General features: G+C 46.5%; 1 protein-coding gene and 1 long non-coding RNA gene across 7 annotated transcripts in view; one reads left to right on the top strand and one right to left on the bottom strand.

Annotated features, from left to right (window-relative positions):
* Nucleotides 1-18259, top strand: part of PRKAG2 (protein kinase AMP-activated non-catalytic subunit gamma 2) — a 339594-nt gene that overhangs the window by 205759 nt on the left and 115576 nt on the right. For 3 of the 4 annotated variants that reach the window (XM_019499071.2, XM_014608994.3, XM_014608997.3), the window contains one exon: nt 11933-12144. In XM_019499071.2, the coding sequence (XP_019354616.1) occupies nt 11933-12144 (212 nt within the window). Of the gene's footprint in view, nt 1-11932; nt 12145-18259 lie in introns of those variants that run through there. The other variant, XM_059729216.1, reaches the window with a different exon arrangement.
* Nucleotides 147-17076, bottom strand: LOC109286072 (uncharacterized). 3 transcript variants are annotated; one of them, XR_002093994.2, is made up of 4 exons: nt 16832-17076; nt 8726-8895; nt 4533-4651; nt 147-887 (listed from the first exon to the last, which is right to left on the bottom strand). It is a non-coding gene; the product is annotated as an uncharacterized LOC109286072 (long non-coding RNA). The 3 variants fall into 3 exon arrangements; XR_009462725.1 differs by lacking the exon at nt 147-887 and adding an exon at nt 2628-3037; XR_009462724.1 differs by lacking the exon at nt 147-887 and having other exon boundaries at nt 2628-4651.

Raw genomic sequence — 18259 nt, forward strand, 5'->3', positions numbered from 1 at the left:
CCAGTCTCAAGCTGCACTGAGACAGGACTCCTGATTCACTGCTGCCCTTCACCTGCGTAGTCAGCTACACCCATGAAAGTCAGAATGGTAGTAAGATAAAATAGCGACGCAGAGGTGCCAGTGGCAAATCTGAGGCACTAGCCAGTTGTAGATCAAATGCCCCACGTATTTGGAGAAAAAGGGAGTTGAAATATTTCAGCCCTTGTCTTTACTACAGAATTAGCTTGAGTTATGACCTGGGTGTTGGGCTTAACTCATGCCCTGCACACGCACAGAAAACCTTCCCATGAAGGCAGCGATGCTTTTGGCCAGAGGAGCTGTAACCAAAAGCTCAATGTAGTAACCAATGAGACATGCTAAGTCATTCTGGGTTATTTGGAAATACAGCTGTTCACTTGAGCCAACTTAACTTGAGTTCAGATAACTAGAGTTAGCTCTGGAGTGGAAATGCATCCTACATATCCGCATCACACTCTTTTAACTGAATAGACTTCTTCTCTAGTATGATATGTTTCGTACTCATTCAAGTGCTGTAACATGCAGCCATGTGCTCACACAGAGGGGAAGCAGATTCCAATCCCCGAGCCACGGATCCATATGCAGAAGTTGCAGGTCTTTCTGCAGGGGAAAGTAGGCTACCAGCTGGGATTCTTCTCCTTTTTCTTTCTCTGTTCTCTCTTCGTTACTTCAAGGGTGAAACGCTTTACCTCAAACTGGCTGCTGCTTGGTTGAGGTTGCAATGTCATTGGATTCAATTGGGAGCCAGCTTCTCCTAGCTCTTGATGTTTGCATCCATTTTCTTGAGTTATGCCCTCAATGTGTCCTTTGTAGCATTTCCTCTGGCCCCCGTGAGATCTCAGGCCATTACAAAGGTGGGAACAGAGCACCTGTTTTGGGAATCAACAGTTAGGGATTTGTATACAATGTCTGGTCCAATGATGTTGCATCACCAGTATGAATAAAGTAATAATGCAGCACATCTCTTACTTCTCCATACCTCATGTTTACCAGGACAAACACTACAGTGTCATAATGTTGGTGTTGCCAAGCATATTAAATATAGTTTCCAAATGTGAGATTAAGGCTTTGATCCTCAGCAGTGCATAAGTCAATGGGAGGGTAAGGCTTTATTACGTTCCCATTGTTATCAAACTTCCCCCAGGTCTTGGGCTGCATCTGGATATATCAGGTCTCTTTCCCAGCCAGATCCACAGGGCCAGCAGCAGCTGCAGCAGGTCCTGCTGTAGTAGTGAGGGTTCACTGGTAGTGGCAGGGCCTGGGAGCAGCAGTGGTAGAGGTCAAGTGGCAGCAGGGCCTTTGAGGATTGGGAGGAGTTTGAGAGAGAGCCAAAAAAGGAGTCTTATTGGCTGTCTGGGTGCTGTTGGCATGAATAAAGAAACCTCTTTGCTAAAGTGGCTTCTGATTCAGTGAACCAGACCTACAAGGTGATGGGGCCAAGCTATGGCAGCAGTGCTCTGACAGTGGCAGAGGTTCAGGGGCATTGGTGGGACTCTGGGTGGCAGGGAGGGTAGTGCTGGGAGTCCGGCGACCACAGGGCAAGTGTTGGCTATATCTTCACAGCTTTCGCTTGCCCCCTTCCCCATAAGCCATATCCATCGAGGCCCTGAATTCTGTAGCAGGCCTTACCTACTAGCTCGGGGGCGGGTAATTATTTTGGGCAGAGGGCCGCTTACTGAGTTTCAGAGAGCCATTGAGGGCTGCATGACAGGCAGCCCAGGGCAGATTAATATTAATTTTCTACATTTTTTAGGGGCCCTGTGGGCCGGACAGAATGGCCTGGCAGGCTGCCTCTGGCCCCTGGGCCACATTTTGCCCACCCCTGCTCTAGCTCCACCCTTCAATATCTGGTAGCCTAGCAGGCCAGATCCAGCCTGTGGGCTGGACGTTTGACACCCCTGCTTTACAGGATCGGGCCATAGGAAAGTGTTCCTGGAACCCAGTGATTCTCAGCCTTTAAATATGGGGCATCCTCCATAACTTTCCTGAATCTGGCAGAACCTCAGTTGTAGACCAGTGCAAAGTCTCATCTTGCCTACTCCATTTCCAGGCTGCCGCTGCCGGTTGGAACCACCCTGTGCACCTCTGCTTCCAGGAGGGGCATGTGGGGCCAGACAGGGAAGCAGCTGGAGCAGGAACAGGTGCTCCTGCCCGCATCAGGTTTTGTTCTCCTCCCTTCCCTGCTCTGCTTCACTCCCTGTCCTGTCCCCCATTGGCTGCTTGTAATTGAGAAAGCAGGGTTTGGAGAAGCTAAAGTCAGCAGTGGCAGCACTGGCACCACAGCACCCTTGACAGGGTCTTGCAGCACCCGCTGATGTAACCAAACAGGTTCTCCTAACGGGGGATAACATTCATCATATGGAGAGGGACTTAGATCGTTCACTTACTGAAGTGTTAGAACAACATTCTGCTCGTCTCAACTTTAGGAGCAGCGGCTGTTACGTGCCTGTCCCATCCCAAGGAAATGGGGGTGGTGGAAGAACCTGTGAGGACCAGAATTGCCTACATTTCAACTGTTGACACACAAGTGTGTCTGCTTTTACAAGGCAAAATACCCTGATAGCCACAGCATGCAGATTCAATGCTAAATAAGAGCACAGGCTAGAATGGGTTTTGAAACGTGGTAGTTTTATGTCTTTTGAGCCAGGAGCTGCATGAGGATACAGGAGCTGATGAAAACAGGTGTTTTCCTTATGAGCCTTGGAAAGTAGCATCAAACATTTTATTAGCCTGAGAGTCATATTTGCTTTCATTTGTTAAAGCAGAGAGATTCCTATGGGTAGTTTAGCAAATCAATCCTTAATGCAATTTAACTTTGGCTCTAGACTGGCCCAGGCAGGGTGGAGTCCTCTCCTCTAGGCTGGCCTGTATATCTGGCTGCCCTTCAGAGGAGATGATGTCTCTGAGTCTGAAGTGATGGTACAGCTGAGCACGGAGCACCCTTTTACTCTCCCTTTGTTCAGAAGGGGGAGATGGTTCCCCTGTAAGGAAGGGCGATGGCTCCTCTTATCACATAGCTCTGGAAGAGACCAAAGCAAATACTCCATTGACAAAGGAAGAGTTACCGCCAAGGGGAATGGGGCTCTGGACTACTAGGTTCTTTCCAGTTCTGCCACTGCCTAATTGCGCTGCTTTAGCCTAGTCCATTTACCCATCTGTGCCAACCCACCAGTGCTAAGCAACACCCTGTAAAACACTTTACCAGCCACACGCATGCCCACCCAGTTGTTTCAGCTTCATTGAAGCTGACCTGTTGAAGCTATTGTGGCTTTATCATAATTTGGGGAAAAAGCTGAAGGACTCTAATGCTTGACCGCCACCAAGGAGAGAACTTGTTCATCCGAACTATGGGCTGTACTGTTTCCCTCCAAGAGCTCTAGCTCCTGGGAATCATCCTGAATTTGTGTGCGACTGAAGATGCTGGGATTGGCAGGAAAAGTTCCTGGGAGAAATATATGTTATCTTTGACATACTAACTATTCAGGTTGCTCAGGTTTACATTTAGTCAGCAGGCTCAAGGGCTCAGCCCCATGCTTCAGGTGGTGGAGGGGCTGGCTATGGCATGAGAGTGCTGAAGCTGTGGGGCGCTCTGGCTAACCCCTGAGCCTGCTGTCAGCCTGGGGCTGCTCCGCTCTGGCTCAAACTGCTGCAGTCCCAGTCACTGTCCACACGTGCATTTCTGTGCAGTAAATGACTCTGCTGTGGGATAGTACTTGGCCTGGACAATACTAGCCTACAGCAGAGTTAATTTGCTGCATCCTGATATGGGTCCATGTGTATCAGTGATGTTTTACTGCAGAGCTTAATTAGTCAAGTCAACAGTAAAGCACACACATAGATGCACCCTGTGTGTACACAGTAACTCTTCAGCTGCTTGTGGATGTGTGCACTGAGCTCTACTAAACTTAATCTAGCATAATTTGCTCTGTTTTCTTAAGTGCTAAAGCAGACATAGTGTTCTGCCTGAGGAATGAATCAGCCTAATGAACTAATGATAGGCCCCGCTCAGATTCAGTGTGGGTTCCTGATACTGCTTAAAATTCATCAGCTATAGCCTGCCTACTCCTCTGTTTTCATTGCTAGCAGGAGAATTCAAATGAAATGAGAGTGTTGTCCTGATTTATGGAAGGAATTAGAGGAAACTCATCACTTGAAGCCCCTGCAAATTGGAATTTCTTTCCTGTGTTCTTTTAAGATGCTTGATCTTAAAATTATAAGCAAATACATAGACTTGGGGATACAAAAACCTCTCAGCAGTGCCTGTATTTACTGATCACATACTGAACTTGTGTATGTGAGATCAGATACACTGATCAGATCACTGATCAGATACACTGTCATACGAGAACCTAGCTCTGAGTTAGTCCTGCTTGTAATAGCTTTCACCAGTCCTATCAATAAGATTGCAAACAGATAAATGAAAAGACAAAACACGTTAGCAAAATGCGGACGACAGTATGTGGTGCCAGGTGATCCCCATAGGCGGTGTCATTCAGGTGCCACCCAAAACTGACCGTTCTGTACAGAGGCAGCAGGGAGGTTGTAAAACATCAGCTTTGTCTGTTCCTCCGATCCCTGCTTCGTGAGGTCATGAGAGGTCTGGAGAGTGTCGTGCAGGCACTGTTCTTTTTACCTGTAAGGGAATGAGTATAATCTCTGATAAATATAGGTAGGTAGTGGAGCTGTCAGGTGGAGAGGACGCTTCATTAGGAGACTCCAGGCCACGAGTGTCTTTGCTCACAGAAAGCAACAGACATATCCTCTTGCATCATGAATGAGGCATAAAGCTGGCACACTGGTGAGGCCCAGTTGTTGGAGGAAACCTAAGAGAGTAGGTTAGGAGCGTTTGAAGCTGCTCCATGCTGCCTTATTAATTCTTTCCTGTCGCATCTCCCTGGAGGGTTGGTTTGGAATGCCTGAGTGGGAGAGACAGGCTTGGAGTTACTCAAAATCCGGGCTTTAAAGGAAGTAATTGTGTGAGGAGCTGGTCTGTATAAAGAAAATGATGTTAGACGCATTGCTGTATCTCTAAGACAAACTATCTCTGGGTAGGAACAGATGTCGCTAAACAAAGCAGATCAGCTGTGCTGGGATATGTCCAGATACAGCTGATTTGCTTCACTGGGCAAAATGCACATCGCCCATTGTCCTGCCCTCGGGGGTACCTACCCAGCTTTCCCCACTTAAGGATCTCACCCCAAGATCTCTGGGATGCACCTCGGTAAGCAGGGAATGTAGGGGTGCACTTCCTAGAAAGTCGGGGTGTGCCTTGGGGGGGCATGTGTTGGTAAGCAGGGAAACCCCAACTTTTCCTGCTTACTAAGGCGTGCCTCAGGGATCCCAGGGTTGCATCTTGGTAATCAAGGAAACCCCAACTTTTCCCATTTACCAAGACATGCTCTGGACGTCTCAGAGTGGCATCTCTGTAAGTAGGGAAAGCCAGGCAGGCACCCACAGGCACTGAGGTGCCCAATTGTGCACGAGAATCCCTGGGGTGCACAGGATCAATCCCCTCAAACACCTGGATTCATTTGCCAGTGGGGTTGGAGAGCGTAGGCAGCTCTGGACTGCCCGTGCTCTCGGGCCATAAAGTAAACTGACATGCATCACTAAACAGCAGCACAAATTGATACCGCCTTCATTGTGGTCACTATTTGTAGCACACCAGGGGGATATGCTACGAATGGTTGCCTTTGTGCTGTCATCACAAATTTTATGGTGGCACAAAGGCAACAAAAGGTGATGTCTGTTTCCACCCTGAGCTGACCGAGGATATTGCCCCTGGCTGCTCTTACTTCCAGTACTCTCTTTATCTGCCTGCGTCCTACTGATCGTGGGTTGTGCCAGCTGGACCCCAACTGAGGCTGCTCAAATGCAGAGAAACCATTCCTTAGCAGGGCCCACGTGGTATACGCGCACTGGATCACATTTTCTGCCACTAGCCTTTATTTTACTGAAATTAAGGGTGGTGTTTTGGTTCCAGACAAGTCAACAGTGTATTGCTGCCAAAGTTGAAGCATGCCGTTTTTGCCCTTTCTGTAAGGGTTTGAGTGTTTTGTGTTTTTTGTTTTTTTACTCAGACCTGTGCTGAAAATCCGGTGTTTCAGGTGAGCAGAATGAAAAACAGGTTTATATTTGGGTAGTTGTCGTGATTGTTATTTTAAAAGTCAACATTCACTAAATAGCTTTATCTAACATCTTCCTATACTTTATATGGGGAAATGCAGCATCTCATAGTGGCACGATTACAAGCGTGTGTGCTAATCACTGCTTTCTGTTTAGCAACTCTGCTCCCTGCAGTCCCTTTACAGCATCTGATGAAGTAAGCCCTCTGCTTACGAAAGCATATATAGTCTATAAGGGTATAAATCTACTCTGCCTTTTGCATGATCAAAAGCATACTTTTAACTGTACATCGATGTCTGCAGCCTGTTATGTAGATGACAAAATTTTAATGGAGCATTGTTTTACTGTGGTAGGAGGCTCTCGCATCTCTGCTATATTGAGGATGTACTGTAATGTAACTGCAGCTTCATTATATTATTCAAATTAAAAATTAAAGTAAAATATCAGTGCTAATAACTGTCAGCAGGAAGCAGTGCTGTCAGAAATTAGATGCAATGTTTTACAGTGATGGGGTGGGATAAAGCACAATTTTTGCACTCCTTAAATTTGGACAAGAAGAAGCAGTGGAAAGTATAAGACAGTCTTGCACAGCAGATGTTTCACTAGATGACCCAACAAGCCTTCGTCTAATCTCTTATCTCTTTATTAGTGTTGACTAAAACTACTACTTTATCTGTTCATTGGAGAAAAAACAGCTGCTTAGATTTGACTATATAAAGACACTTAATTGTTTAATTATACAAAGCTGTAGGGTGAGGGGGGAGTGAGTCTGTGTGGCATGAGGTCATCTCCTTAATAAAACCATTGAAGTTCTGGGAGAATATCAAAGATTTCTCCCTTCCATATCCGGCATCAGTGAAAGTTTTCTTGCTTTCATTGTAGAGGTGTCTAAAATTGTTGGCTGGTCCTTACTGCCTCATTGTTTTAAGTGTACTTTCTCCATAGCATCATTTGTTCTGCCTGAATTGGCTGGGAGAGCTTTTAGTTACAAGTGTGAAGGGGCTTTTTTCTTTTCTTTTCAAGAAGAGAAGTTAAACCTTTCTTTACTGCATTTGGACGATGCTCCTCTCTGATGTGAGCTGCTGTTAACCATGTGATATATATATATCTTTTTCTTCATATAAAGAAGAAAAATGTGCGTTATATAAAGGTAACAAACAAACAAATGTGCTAGGCGAGTGCAGCCACTGCATATACATACACCTTCAGATATTTCTCAAAATATGGCTGTTAAGATGCCAGTTCAGTATATTTTGTGTTACTGCACAATTTTATTGTTTCAAAATTGATTTTGGCATGGTAAAAAAAAAAAAAAAAAGGTCTGAAATATGCATTTTTAATGAGATGGGCTTTTACAAAGTTCCTGATGTTGGATTTTCAGTGCTGAGCTCTGTAACAGCAGCAAGCATTCTGTTTGAATAACAATCACAATAATATTTAGTATTTCTGTAGCATTCTCCATCTGAGGCTCTTACAGAGATGTACATACAGGCATGAATTATATATCTGTGTAATTCAGAGAGAGATCGCTATAAAACTATGGGAGGGGATATTTAGATGGGAAAGCCTAATAGATAATCTAGTCATGTCCATTCAGTTAGAATTGTGATCCCTGCTTTGCAGATTGATAAACCAAGTCAGAGAGCGTGCAGCCCAAACTTGCAAAAGTGTGCTCTAATGGGTACTTCAGCTGTGGATGAGCAAATTGAGATGTCAATTGATGTCTGAGGACCAAATATTCTTATTAACTTTGGATTGATGAGTGCCTGTTACCTATGTACATCAACCCATAGGTATCTTATGTTTGGCTTCCAAAACTGAGGCTCTGAAAAACTAATGGATATTTTTCAAAGTGCAGGTCATACTGCTTAGTCTGCAGGAAGTCTCTGGCAGAACTGGGAAACCCAAAACTTCGTGACTCACATTTGGGTGCTCTTAACAGGCTGTCATAGCCTCATAACAGAGTGAGAATAGTTCCCATAGGTGATAAAGAGTGCTGTTTCAATGGTCTCTTGCAGTGTCCTAGAGCTGTCCTCTATAGTTAATATGCCAGCCTTGTCAGGACCGCAAGTCTGTGGCTCCCTTGTGTCTGGTAATAGCCCTTTTTGGCACCGCATGTTGCTCTTGGAAGTGGTTTCTGTTGACGTGCTGAGGACATTGGCTCAGGATGAACACATCCCAGCAGCAGGATGCTCAGATAAATTGTTTTGTTGTTTTCCTTTTAGTGGTTTGTCAGTTTGCTCAGTTACAGCTCATCCCCGCACCCTCAGCACTCGAAACGTTTGCACGTCTGTAAAAAAGACTGATGATAAAACACCTTCCTAGGCGCCACGTGTCTAAACTTGTCTGAACCTGAGAATCCAACAGGAACAGTAACCGTCTCTGTTAAATCCTGCTAGATGCTGAGCGCTCCGATCCCCACTGGAAGCAATAGGACATTCACAGTGTCACACTTTTTATCCACATCCTCCAGGGGTGCCTTGCATTAGTGTCTGGGTTAGAATGGGCAATACGGACAGACCCACAATTATCACTCTCTGATCCACGGGGACATATTATCGTTAGCAATGAGGGAGCTTACCATGTCTGAGTGCAGGGAATCCAGAAGCCACGACATCTGTCTGAGGAACCAAGTCAAAGATCCAGAGGGTCAAGCAGAGCACGAGGTCAGGAGGCTAGCTGGGTCAGGTATCCAAAGGGTCGAGCAAAACTTGGGGTCCATGGGCAAGCCAGGTCAGGTATCCTGCAAGTCTGTCAGGAAGCCAGTAGCAGCATGAGCCAAGGGTGAAGCAGACTAGATACAGGATTGAACCCTGTTGCCAGACTTTTCCTCTTGCAGGTCAGGGTCTTATACTGGAAGGGGTGAAGAGTCAGCTCTAGGCTGGCCATTCCAGTGGTAGGGAGTGAGTGGGTGTATGGCTAGGCCCAGAGGGAGATGGCAAACTGGAATGAATAGCTATGCCAGGCAAGCTAGGGCCCCATGTTCAAGGCTACAGCTTGGCACCTGGGCTCCCCCTACACTGGTAATAGAGTGTAATGGGAATCTCATCCCTGATCCCACAGTCATGCCTCCTGCCATGCACAGGTAGCATGGCAGGAACCACAGTTGTTGGGAGTATGCATTGGATCCCATAGCAGTGTTAGTTGTACATCTGCCAGGGGCTTCATAAACCTTCAGAACCTTCATGAACGGGTTCGTAGCAGGCAGATCATGCCTGACTAATCTAGTCTCTTTTTATGACCAGGTTACAAAACTCCTGGACGCAGGAGTAGAGGTTGATGTTGTATACTTAGACTTCAGGAAGGCCTTCGATACAGTATCCCACACCATACTGGTGAACAAGTTAAGAGGCTGTGACTTGGATGACTACACAGTCCAGTGGGTGGCGAATTGGCTGGAGGGTCGCACCCAGAGAGTCGTGGTGGATGGGTCGGTATCGACCTGGAAGGGCATGGGCAGTGGGGTCCCGCAGGGCTCGGTCCTTGGACCGATACTCTTCAATATCTTCATCAGCGACTTGGACGAGGGAGTGAAGTGTACTCTGTCCATGTTTGCGGATGACACAAAACTGTAGGGAGAAGTGGACACGCCGGAGGGCAAGGAACAGCTACAAGCAGACCTGGACAGGTTGGACAAGTGGGCAGAAAACAACAGAATGCAATTCAACAAGGAGAAGTGCAAAGTGCTGCACCTAGGGAGGAAAAATGTCCAGCACACCTACAGCCTAGGGAATGACCTGCTTGGTGGAACGGAAGCAGAAAGGGATCTTGGAGTCCTAGTGGACTCCAAGATGAACATGAGTCGGCAGTGTGACAAAGCCATCAGAAAAGCTAATGGCACTTTATCGTGCATCAGCAGATGCATGACGAACAGATCCAAAGAGGTGATACTTCCCCTCTATCGGGCACTGGTCAGACCGCAGTTGGAGTACTGCGTGCAATTTTGGGCGCCGCACTTCAAGAGGGATGTGGATAACCTGGAGAGGGTCCAGAGAAGGGCCACTCGTATGGTTAAGGGCTTGCAGGCCAGGCCCTATGAGGAGAGACTGGGGCACCTGGACCTCTTCAGCCTCTGCAAGAGAAGGTTGAGATGCAACCTTGTGGCTGCCTATAAGTTCATCACGGGGGCACAGAAGGGAATTGGTGAGTATTTATTCACCAAGGCGCCCCCGGGGGTTACAAGAAATAATGGCCACAAGCTAGCAGAGAGCAGATTTAGATTGGACATTAGGAAGAACTTCTTCACAGTTCGAGTGGCCAAGGTCTGGACTGGGTTCCCAAGGGAGGTGGTGCTCTCCCCTGCCCTGGGGGTCTTCATGAGGAGGTTAGATAGGCATCTAGCTGGGGTCATCTGAACCCAGCACTCCTTCCTGCCTATGCAGGGGGTCAGACTCGATGATCTATTGAGGTCCCTTCCAGCTGTATTGAAGCAGGGTCTTGCACAGAGTGGTGCTCAGCATGCCTTGAGGTTAGTGGAAATTGGGATAGAAAGCATCTTCCATGGCTTCCCTGTCCAGGCTGTGATGTCGTGGTGGGGCTATGTCATAGTCAGGCAAAAAAGTTCCTAGTGTAATAAGTGATGTAATTGTTGATGATGCAAGCAACACTTTACATCTGGGAAGTGAGTCTCTGCTAAGAGATTCTTGGCATAGACAAGGAATCGGGAGCAAAGCGAATGTAGCTCAGGAAAAAAATCCTAACAAAGAATCATAGGACAGTGGAACAAGCTGTCCAGGGAAGCTGTCCAGGGAAGCTCTCCTTCATTAGAGGTTTTCAAGAAGAGGCTAGATCAGTGATTCTCAACTAGGGTGTTGCAGCACCCTGGAGTGCCGTGAGGTTCTTTTAAGGGTGCTTTTGGGATGCCACGCAATATTAGAACTGTTAGGTGTGCAAACACCTACATATGGCTTATAAGATAAACCTAAGAGACTTCAAAAAGGAATCCATAATGTCAAAACTGTTTGGACCTGCTGTGGCCTTTTTGAGTGCTTGGCAACAGAAAAATTGTTGTATTATTTTTCTGTAGTCAAAATGTGTAAAAGCTCAAATATGACATTTTCTGAGTGGAGCCTCAGTTCTAACAAGGTTGAGAACCACTGGGCTGGATAGAGATCCATCTAGGATGGTTTATCCTGTATCTGTGCAGGGTGCTGGACCCCATGAGCCTTAAGGACCCTTCCACCTCTGTGTTTTCACTGGGTCCCCAAGGAGCAGCTGAGCTGGAGTGCCTGTGGGCATGTTTGTCAGGTTCTGAAACATTTGAGTGACTTCTGGTGCTGGTGTGAAACTGTTCATTCACTCCCTTTCTATAAACGAGCTGCTTCTGTCTGCATACACATCTCTAAGTACAGAAGGTGGGACAAATGCAGACCAAGTGCCATCGGGTGCAACATCAGGTGGACCTGTTCACCTCTTTGTGCAGTTTTCACAGGCATAACTGGCCTCATTTCCCCTGGCCTATAAGGGAGGGGAATGAGGTCCTGGCTGTTTGTGCGCAGGTATATCAACAAACTTTATACGTGGATTTTCTCCTGAGGGAAAGAGTTGCTTTACTGGTTCCTGTTTGGATAATAAATATGGCTAGATCTGTCTGTGTAAACACAATTCAGAGCTGCTAGAAGAGTAGGAGCTGAATAAATTCTCTTTAACGTATATTGCTTTGGGCGGGGGGGGGGGGGTTGGGGAAAGGCAGGAAAAATGCAGAGAGGAAGCCTGAGCATGGCTCAGCTTAGATCTTTGCTCTTGTTCTGAACTGAACTTCAGTAACGATTTGATTTTTTTTTTGCAGCTTCCGGCCTCTCCTCTTCTCCGTCTACCCCAACACAAGTGACCAAGCAGCCTGCATTTCTCCTTGAATCCTATAAACATGAACCCGAGAGACTAGAAGCCCGGATTCACTGTTCTCCTCCAGACACAGGGCAGAGGTTTTCCCTGCCTCCACCCCAAAGTGCAGCCAAGCCTCCCACAGTGACACCAACTCTCTGTGCTACCTCAAAAATAGTGAGTACTTTTGTAGGGCTCTCTACAGGGAGGGGCTGGGAACTGGAGCAGGAAGCCATGGACAGACTTCTTACATGAAGGGTATCCTGGGCCTTCCCCATGTTCTGCTGACAACTCACCAAATATCCAGGAGCAGCTCTTCCTGTAGCTTAAGTGACAGCTGGGTGCTGCCATCTTTGTATTTTAATCTAGGATAAGGGTTCCTGGTGGTTATAGGTTCCAGCACAAAATGCTTCATTTTAACTTGAGATGCCAGCTGAGGCTGGGATAAAATAGTTCAAGCTGCCCATCTTTTCACTCCCTCAAGCCAGCTGGCAGGTAAGGAGAACTTATAAACTTTTGCTACAGGTCAATAATTGAGGAAACTATCCATCCATATATGAAGCAGATACCCCACTGTACAGTCAGCTAGATTGTGAGGTCCTGCCTGAAGCCTGACTGGATTGGGACAACCATTGTTTGAAGGTGCCAGTCCACAGCAGGTCTTCTGACTCCACTCCAGAAAAGTAGGGGAGGAAGAACTGAACTGCTGGGATGTGAGCAGGGCCCAGGGACCAAGATTTCCTGGTAGCAGTGACTTCCACATCCGTAGACATCAGTGAGGTCTGGACAGTCTTTCCTCTCTGCAAACTAGCTCTTGGTTCCATCTCTTTGGCTGGGATGATATGGTTAGGGATGGTCCTGCTCTGAGCAGGGGGTTGGACTAGATGACCTATTGAGGTCCCTTCCAACCCTCATTTTTTATGATTCACTTCCCTCCTTTCCCCAACAGCTATAGTATCCCCTGCCCCTCATGTACCTCACCACCCTTTCTTCATCATTTTTTCTTTCCTTTCTCCCTTCTTTCCATTCCCTTGCTTATTTTTAATTCTGCCCCCCCACCCACGCACACCATTCCCACTACCTTTACCCCAAAGAACTACCAAGCCATATGTCTGTCTTAAAATGAATCATTTGTCTGGGTGGTCTGTTTCTTTTTCTCATTTGTGGTTTTGTGGCTTATTTGGGGTGTATATTTTGCATTCTTTGATAACCATCTTCCTGTAGATCTGTATGGTACTTGGCACACCTGGGCTGTTCTGTCCTATAACCAGAATCCCATCCCCCTTGAACCAGACTTCCAGAAAACAACAGTGGAATGCCTGGTATGGCTTTTCCTAGCTGCTTGATGGAAGAATTAGCTTTTCTGCCTCTAGAGATTATGAAATTTAGGGACCTTTAAGCCAGAAAGATCATTTTCTGCAAGACTGGGTCTGCTGGGTTGAATGATTTGTATGTGAGTTTGATTTTCTGTAAAGATACCTCTAGGAATGGAGCATTTTCTCGCAGTTGGAACAAAGGGCTGGGAGTCACGTTCCCAACTTGGGGTCATAAAGAGCAAGAGTTTTTTTTAATTAGTGACTGAAAAAAGATAATTAAATACTGGAACAATGTGAAATTAGGGAGACGGCAAAACAAAATACATGAAAATCCTCATTCGTTTGAGGGATGTGAATTAAGGTTCACATCCTTAATTTGTGGGATTGGACTGGTGTGGGGAACGGTGACTGCACAAATGGAAGACTAGATGGAAAGTCACTGTTTAGGTCCTGTTTGCCTTTGCTTTGCAACTCATGGATTCATTTACACCTGGGCAGAGTGGGTGTATAAAACTGCATGTATTGTTTTGATTCAGTCGTCTTATCTGCTTACTTTGCCTGGGTGTAAATGAGATGTAAAGCAGTGAGGAATCAGACTGCTGATGTTCAGTTTTTAATAGCTGTCCATGAAGAGCTCTGCTGATAGGCCAGAGTATCAGGAGCATGACACAGCTGTAATAACTCAGGGATGGTGGTGAGGCTGAGAGGCACAGTACTTCTGGATCTTTCAGTGACTGAATACTTCTAGCCCCATAGCAGTGCTTACCAGTAGGATTAGCAGAACAACAGCGTTAATTTTATGGGCGCTGCCTTGCATACTTTCTGTTGAGTTAATTTACTGTGACTTGAGTTCTTCTGTTGCAGATTAATAAAACATTTGTTTTCATAACGCAGACACCATAAACAAGCCCCTAAAAGGCATATGCAGCAGGGCTACTCATTAAGCTGGCTATTTCTCTGGCTAACAATTTCCATTCTTTGAACCCCCATCTATAAATTGGGTGAGTAATGCTTCACGGTAATGGCTGCGGAAAGCCCCTAGCTGCACTGGTAGCTGAACCGGGCTGGGGGGGAGAAGTCTATGCAGACCAGTCTGAAATGGAAGTTAAAAGATGGGCTTCGTTCTATAGCGTATCATCATCAGCTTCTAAAAATCACATTTCTTTATGAAATGTTTCACTTGGTAGTGCAAAAGGTAACATCTGAAACATCCATAAGGGAAGGATTAGGAGTAAAAATCGGTGTATTTTGCAGTGATTCCACTTTCCCATGTAGTCAGGCCTTAATCATTCAAACCTTTACTCCTGTGTTTTAACTACATGAAAAACCCCTCGTTAGTGTTACTATTCTTATCCTGGGACAGGACCCCATTGTACTAGGTGGTGTACAAAAATAGGGCACCGGCACTCACGAAAGATGTAGAACCAGTATGTGGAAGTAACTTTGGAAGGGTTAAAGCTGCTAGAAAAAGAGAAGGGGGAGAGGGAAGAGTAACACTGCAAACAGCTGATGCAGTCTAAAAGTTTCCATTTGGAAAGAGCACTATGAAGGTTAGGATCTTCTCTAGTTTGGAGAGAGGAAAAAAAAATTTAGGAAGCTGGTTCCTGACCAGGGACAGAACAGTATTCTTCTTTGAGGGAGTTCATCCAGACACTGTCCACCAATCCAAGTATTCACCCCACACCACAAAAGTATAGAGGGCACTAAGGAAAGTGACACATTTTTGTAGTAGTTCTTGTCAAAAATTATAGGTGTCTGTGAATTGTAGGTGTCTGTAAATGTACCCTGTGTTTCTGAACGAAGAGATTCAGTGCCTCCAAACAGCTGTGTGAGGCTCGGCTATGAAAGTGCTCCATCCGGGGACAAGCTCCCCCCTACACACCTACAGGCTTGGCAATGCCAAACTGACCAGCAACATGAATGAAAGGGTCCTGGGGTTAATAATTGACCACAGTATGAATATATGCCAGCGGTGTGATGCCATAGCCACCAGGGCAAATAATACCCTGGCATGCATCAATCAGTGCATCTCCAGCAAAACCAAGGAAGTGATTCTTCCACTCTACTTGGCATTGTGAGACTGCAGCTAGAGTACTGCATCCAGTTCTAGGCCCCACACTTCAACAGAGACATGGTAAAGCTTGAGAGAGTCCAGAGAAGAGCCACCTGTATGATCAGAGACTTGCATGGCAAGCCATACGATGAAAGGCTGAGGGACCTGGGACTCTTCAGCCTGAAAAAGAGAAGGCTGAGAGGGGACGTGATAGCGGCTTACCGCTACATCTGGGGCATACATCAAGGGCTTGGTGAACAACTGTTCACCAGGGCACCCTTGGGGATAACCAGGAGTATGGCCACAAACTCCTGGAAGATAGATTTAGGCTCAACATTAGGAAAAACTTCTTCATAGCTAGGGTGTCCAGACTGTGGAATAAGCTCCCTCCAGAGGTGGTGCAATCGCCTACCCTGGAAATCTTCAAGAGGAGACTGGACAGTCACCTTGCTGGGGTCATGTGACCCCTGTTGTCTTTCCTGCCTGGTGCAGGGGGCTGGACCCAATGATCTTCCGAGGTCCCTTCCAGCCTCACAAGCTATGCATATGCACATGACATTCTTTACGTAAGGCATGTGCATGTCATGTTTGGAAGCTGGAGACTTGCAGTGAGCTGATAAGAGATCAAACCTGTAACCACAGATTAGTATGCATCACATTTAATGGGGCAGGCACAACTGGATTTTTTCAATATACAGTTTATGAGACAGTTTGTACTTTGGCCTCTTGTTGTTTGCAGTGTGTGACCTTCAGGTAGTAGGTGGAGAATGATAACCTCACTCTTCTTTACCGTGACATTACTAACCACAAATGGAATGCAGAGGTCATAAATTAAGTAGCCAACATGTTTTGCTTGTTTCCGCTTTGCCCGTGTTTTAAAGTGCAAAGACAAATGCCGAGTTTAATATTGATGTTCTCTTTTGCATTTCCTCCTTGCTCCTTCCTCTGCAGCATTACAATGTTTGTGCAATGAACAGTGCACTGCCCAGGCTATCATAAAAAGGTTCATATTTGCTGAGGACATCACTCCTAGCCTACTTCCAGAATGCAGCCATTCCCTGTGCATGAACAGCCCATGCAGGAGAGGGGGAGGGAAACTGGGAAGAGCAGGCTTTTTGCTTCCTCATAGGGCTGTGCAAAGCTGCAGGTGCTGATTCAATTCAGAGGAGATTCATCCCGATTCGGTGGCCGAATCTGAATTGAATCAGGAGACCAATTAAAAAGTACAAATTGATTCGGAGAGCTTTGACAATTTGGGCAGTCCCTGCTCACAGCCACAGAGAGCTGGACCCAGACTCCATGCTGGTAAGTAGGGGGTAGGGGATAGGGAGCTGGAAAAGGGGAGAAGAGACCATGGGGGTGACCCCTGCCACACCCCGACCCCCCCCCACTCTCCCAGTCCCCCTCCTCCCCCCATATGGCTGCCCCGCGTGCCCCAGCTCCTGGCTCTTAAAAAAAAAAAAACCCAAAACAAAAAAAAAATATCTGGACTCACCAGCTGCTGCAGCGGCCTTGGAGCTTCTGGGCTCATGGCAGAGCTGGGGACCAGCGGGAATCACGGCCCCCCGCCCCCAGCAGGAGCTGGTGAGTCGGAGCTTTTTTAGGGGCCGGGAGCTGGGGCAGGTGGGGCTGTCCAACGGGAATCAGGGAATGTGCTCAGAGATGAAACGGTGTTCTCCGCATCTAAACAGAGAGCAGGGGGACGGGATTTCAGTGACCGCCTGCCTGGTGAAGAGTGTCTTTTCTCTCCAGGGATCTTACTGCTGCTTCTTAGCCAAATTGTAGTAAACTCATAAACACAGCTATTACTTGTTTTGCATACCGAATGATTCAGTTGGCAGGGAGCCTGGGAACCAGGCAATGCGCAGTAGGCCCTCCAGTTTGGCTCCCTCCAAAAACCTGTGCCACACATCAGAGCCCTATAATTAGACTGCTTGATTGAGGGGACTCAACTCTGCTGAAGAGAACTGAAAAGTTCTTTGAATCTGACGTTGCCTGAAAAAGGCTATGTGGCTTGGGGAAAGAGAAGCCCATTCTTTTACTGCATAAGAGCTCACTAGTTCAGCATTCAGGTGATTTAAGGCAATATATTAGCATGCCAGGACATTATTATGAGCGACTCAGCATTGATTTATACTACAGTAAACTGATCACAAAAATTGGAGGTGGAAAGGATTTATTAGGTCCTCTAATCTATTGCTTAACAGTGCAGGAGTGTTTTCTGCAATATATTTCCTAAAACAGTATTTTGTCCAGTCTAGTTTTAAATGCTTCAGCTGGTAGGGTTACTGCCACCTCCATTGGGAAAATTATTCCATGCTGTCATGCATCTCAGTGGACCATAACGGGCTGCCAATGGTTAAACAGAACTCCTTAGTGAAACCATTGCTCTCCATGTGAAAGGTGCATTATTTTATGGCAATCCGTTTAAACACCAGCGGTCCAATTCTTTCTTTTGCACGAGTGCATACTGAAATAGTCCCATTGAATTAAGTGAAGCTCGGGACTGGAGGGAAATTTATTTAACTTAATGTGAGGCAGCACATAGTGATAGGTGGAAAAGAAAATGTAAGATGACTGTTGGGGAAAATACACCAGCATTGGACTGTTTCATTCCTCTAGTGTTTATTCAGAACTCCTCATTTATTTGTATTCTTTATTTTTATCTTGTCCTTCCTAATTTTGTTCTTTGTACCATCCTAAATCTTTCTCCTCCATTGTTGATGTTTATCCCCCATAAATATTTGTAGATAACTGCTGCACCCATGGCGACTGGTGCTGCTTTAGTAAGGTAGTGGGGCACGTGCCCCCCCTGCGACCAGTCCCACCAACCAGGGTGGGGGGCAGTCCACCTGTGGCTGATCCCATGGGAGCTTCTTCTGGGAGAGGCTGCAGCGATCAACCAGCACTTCCCGGGCGGGGG

This window comes from Alligator mississippiensis, chromosome 5 (assembly GCF_030867095.1).
Source record: "Alligator mississippiensis isolate rAllMis1 chromosome 5, rAllMis1, whole genome shotgun sequence".
Lineage (NCBI taxonomy): Eukaryota > Metazoa > Chordata > Crocodylia > Alligatoridae > Alligator > Alligator mississippiensis.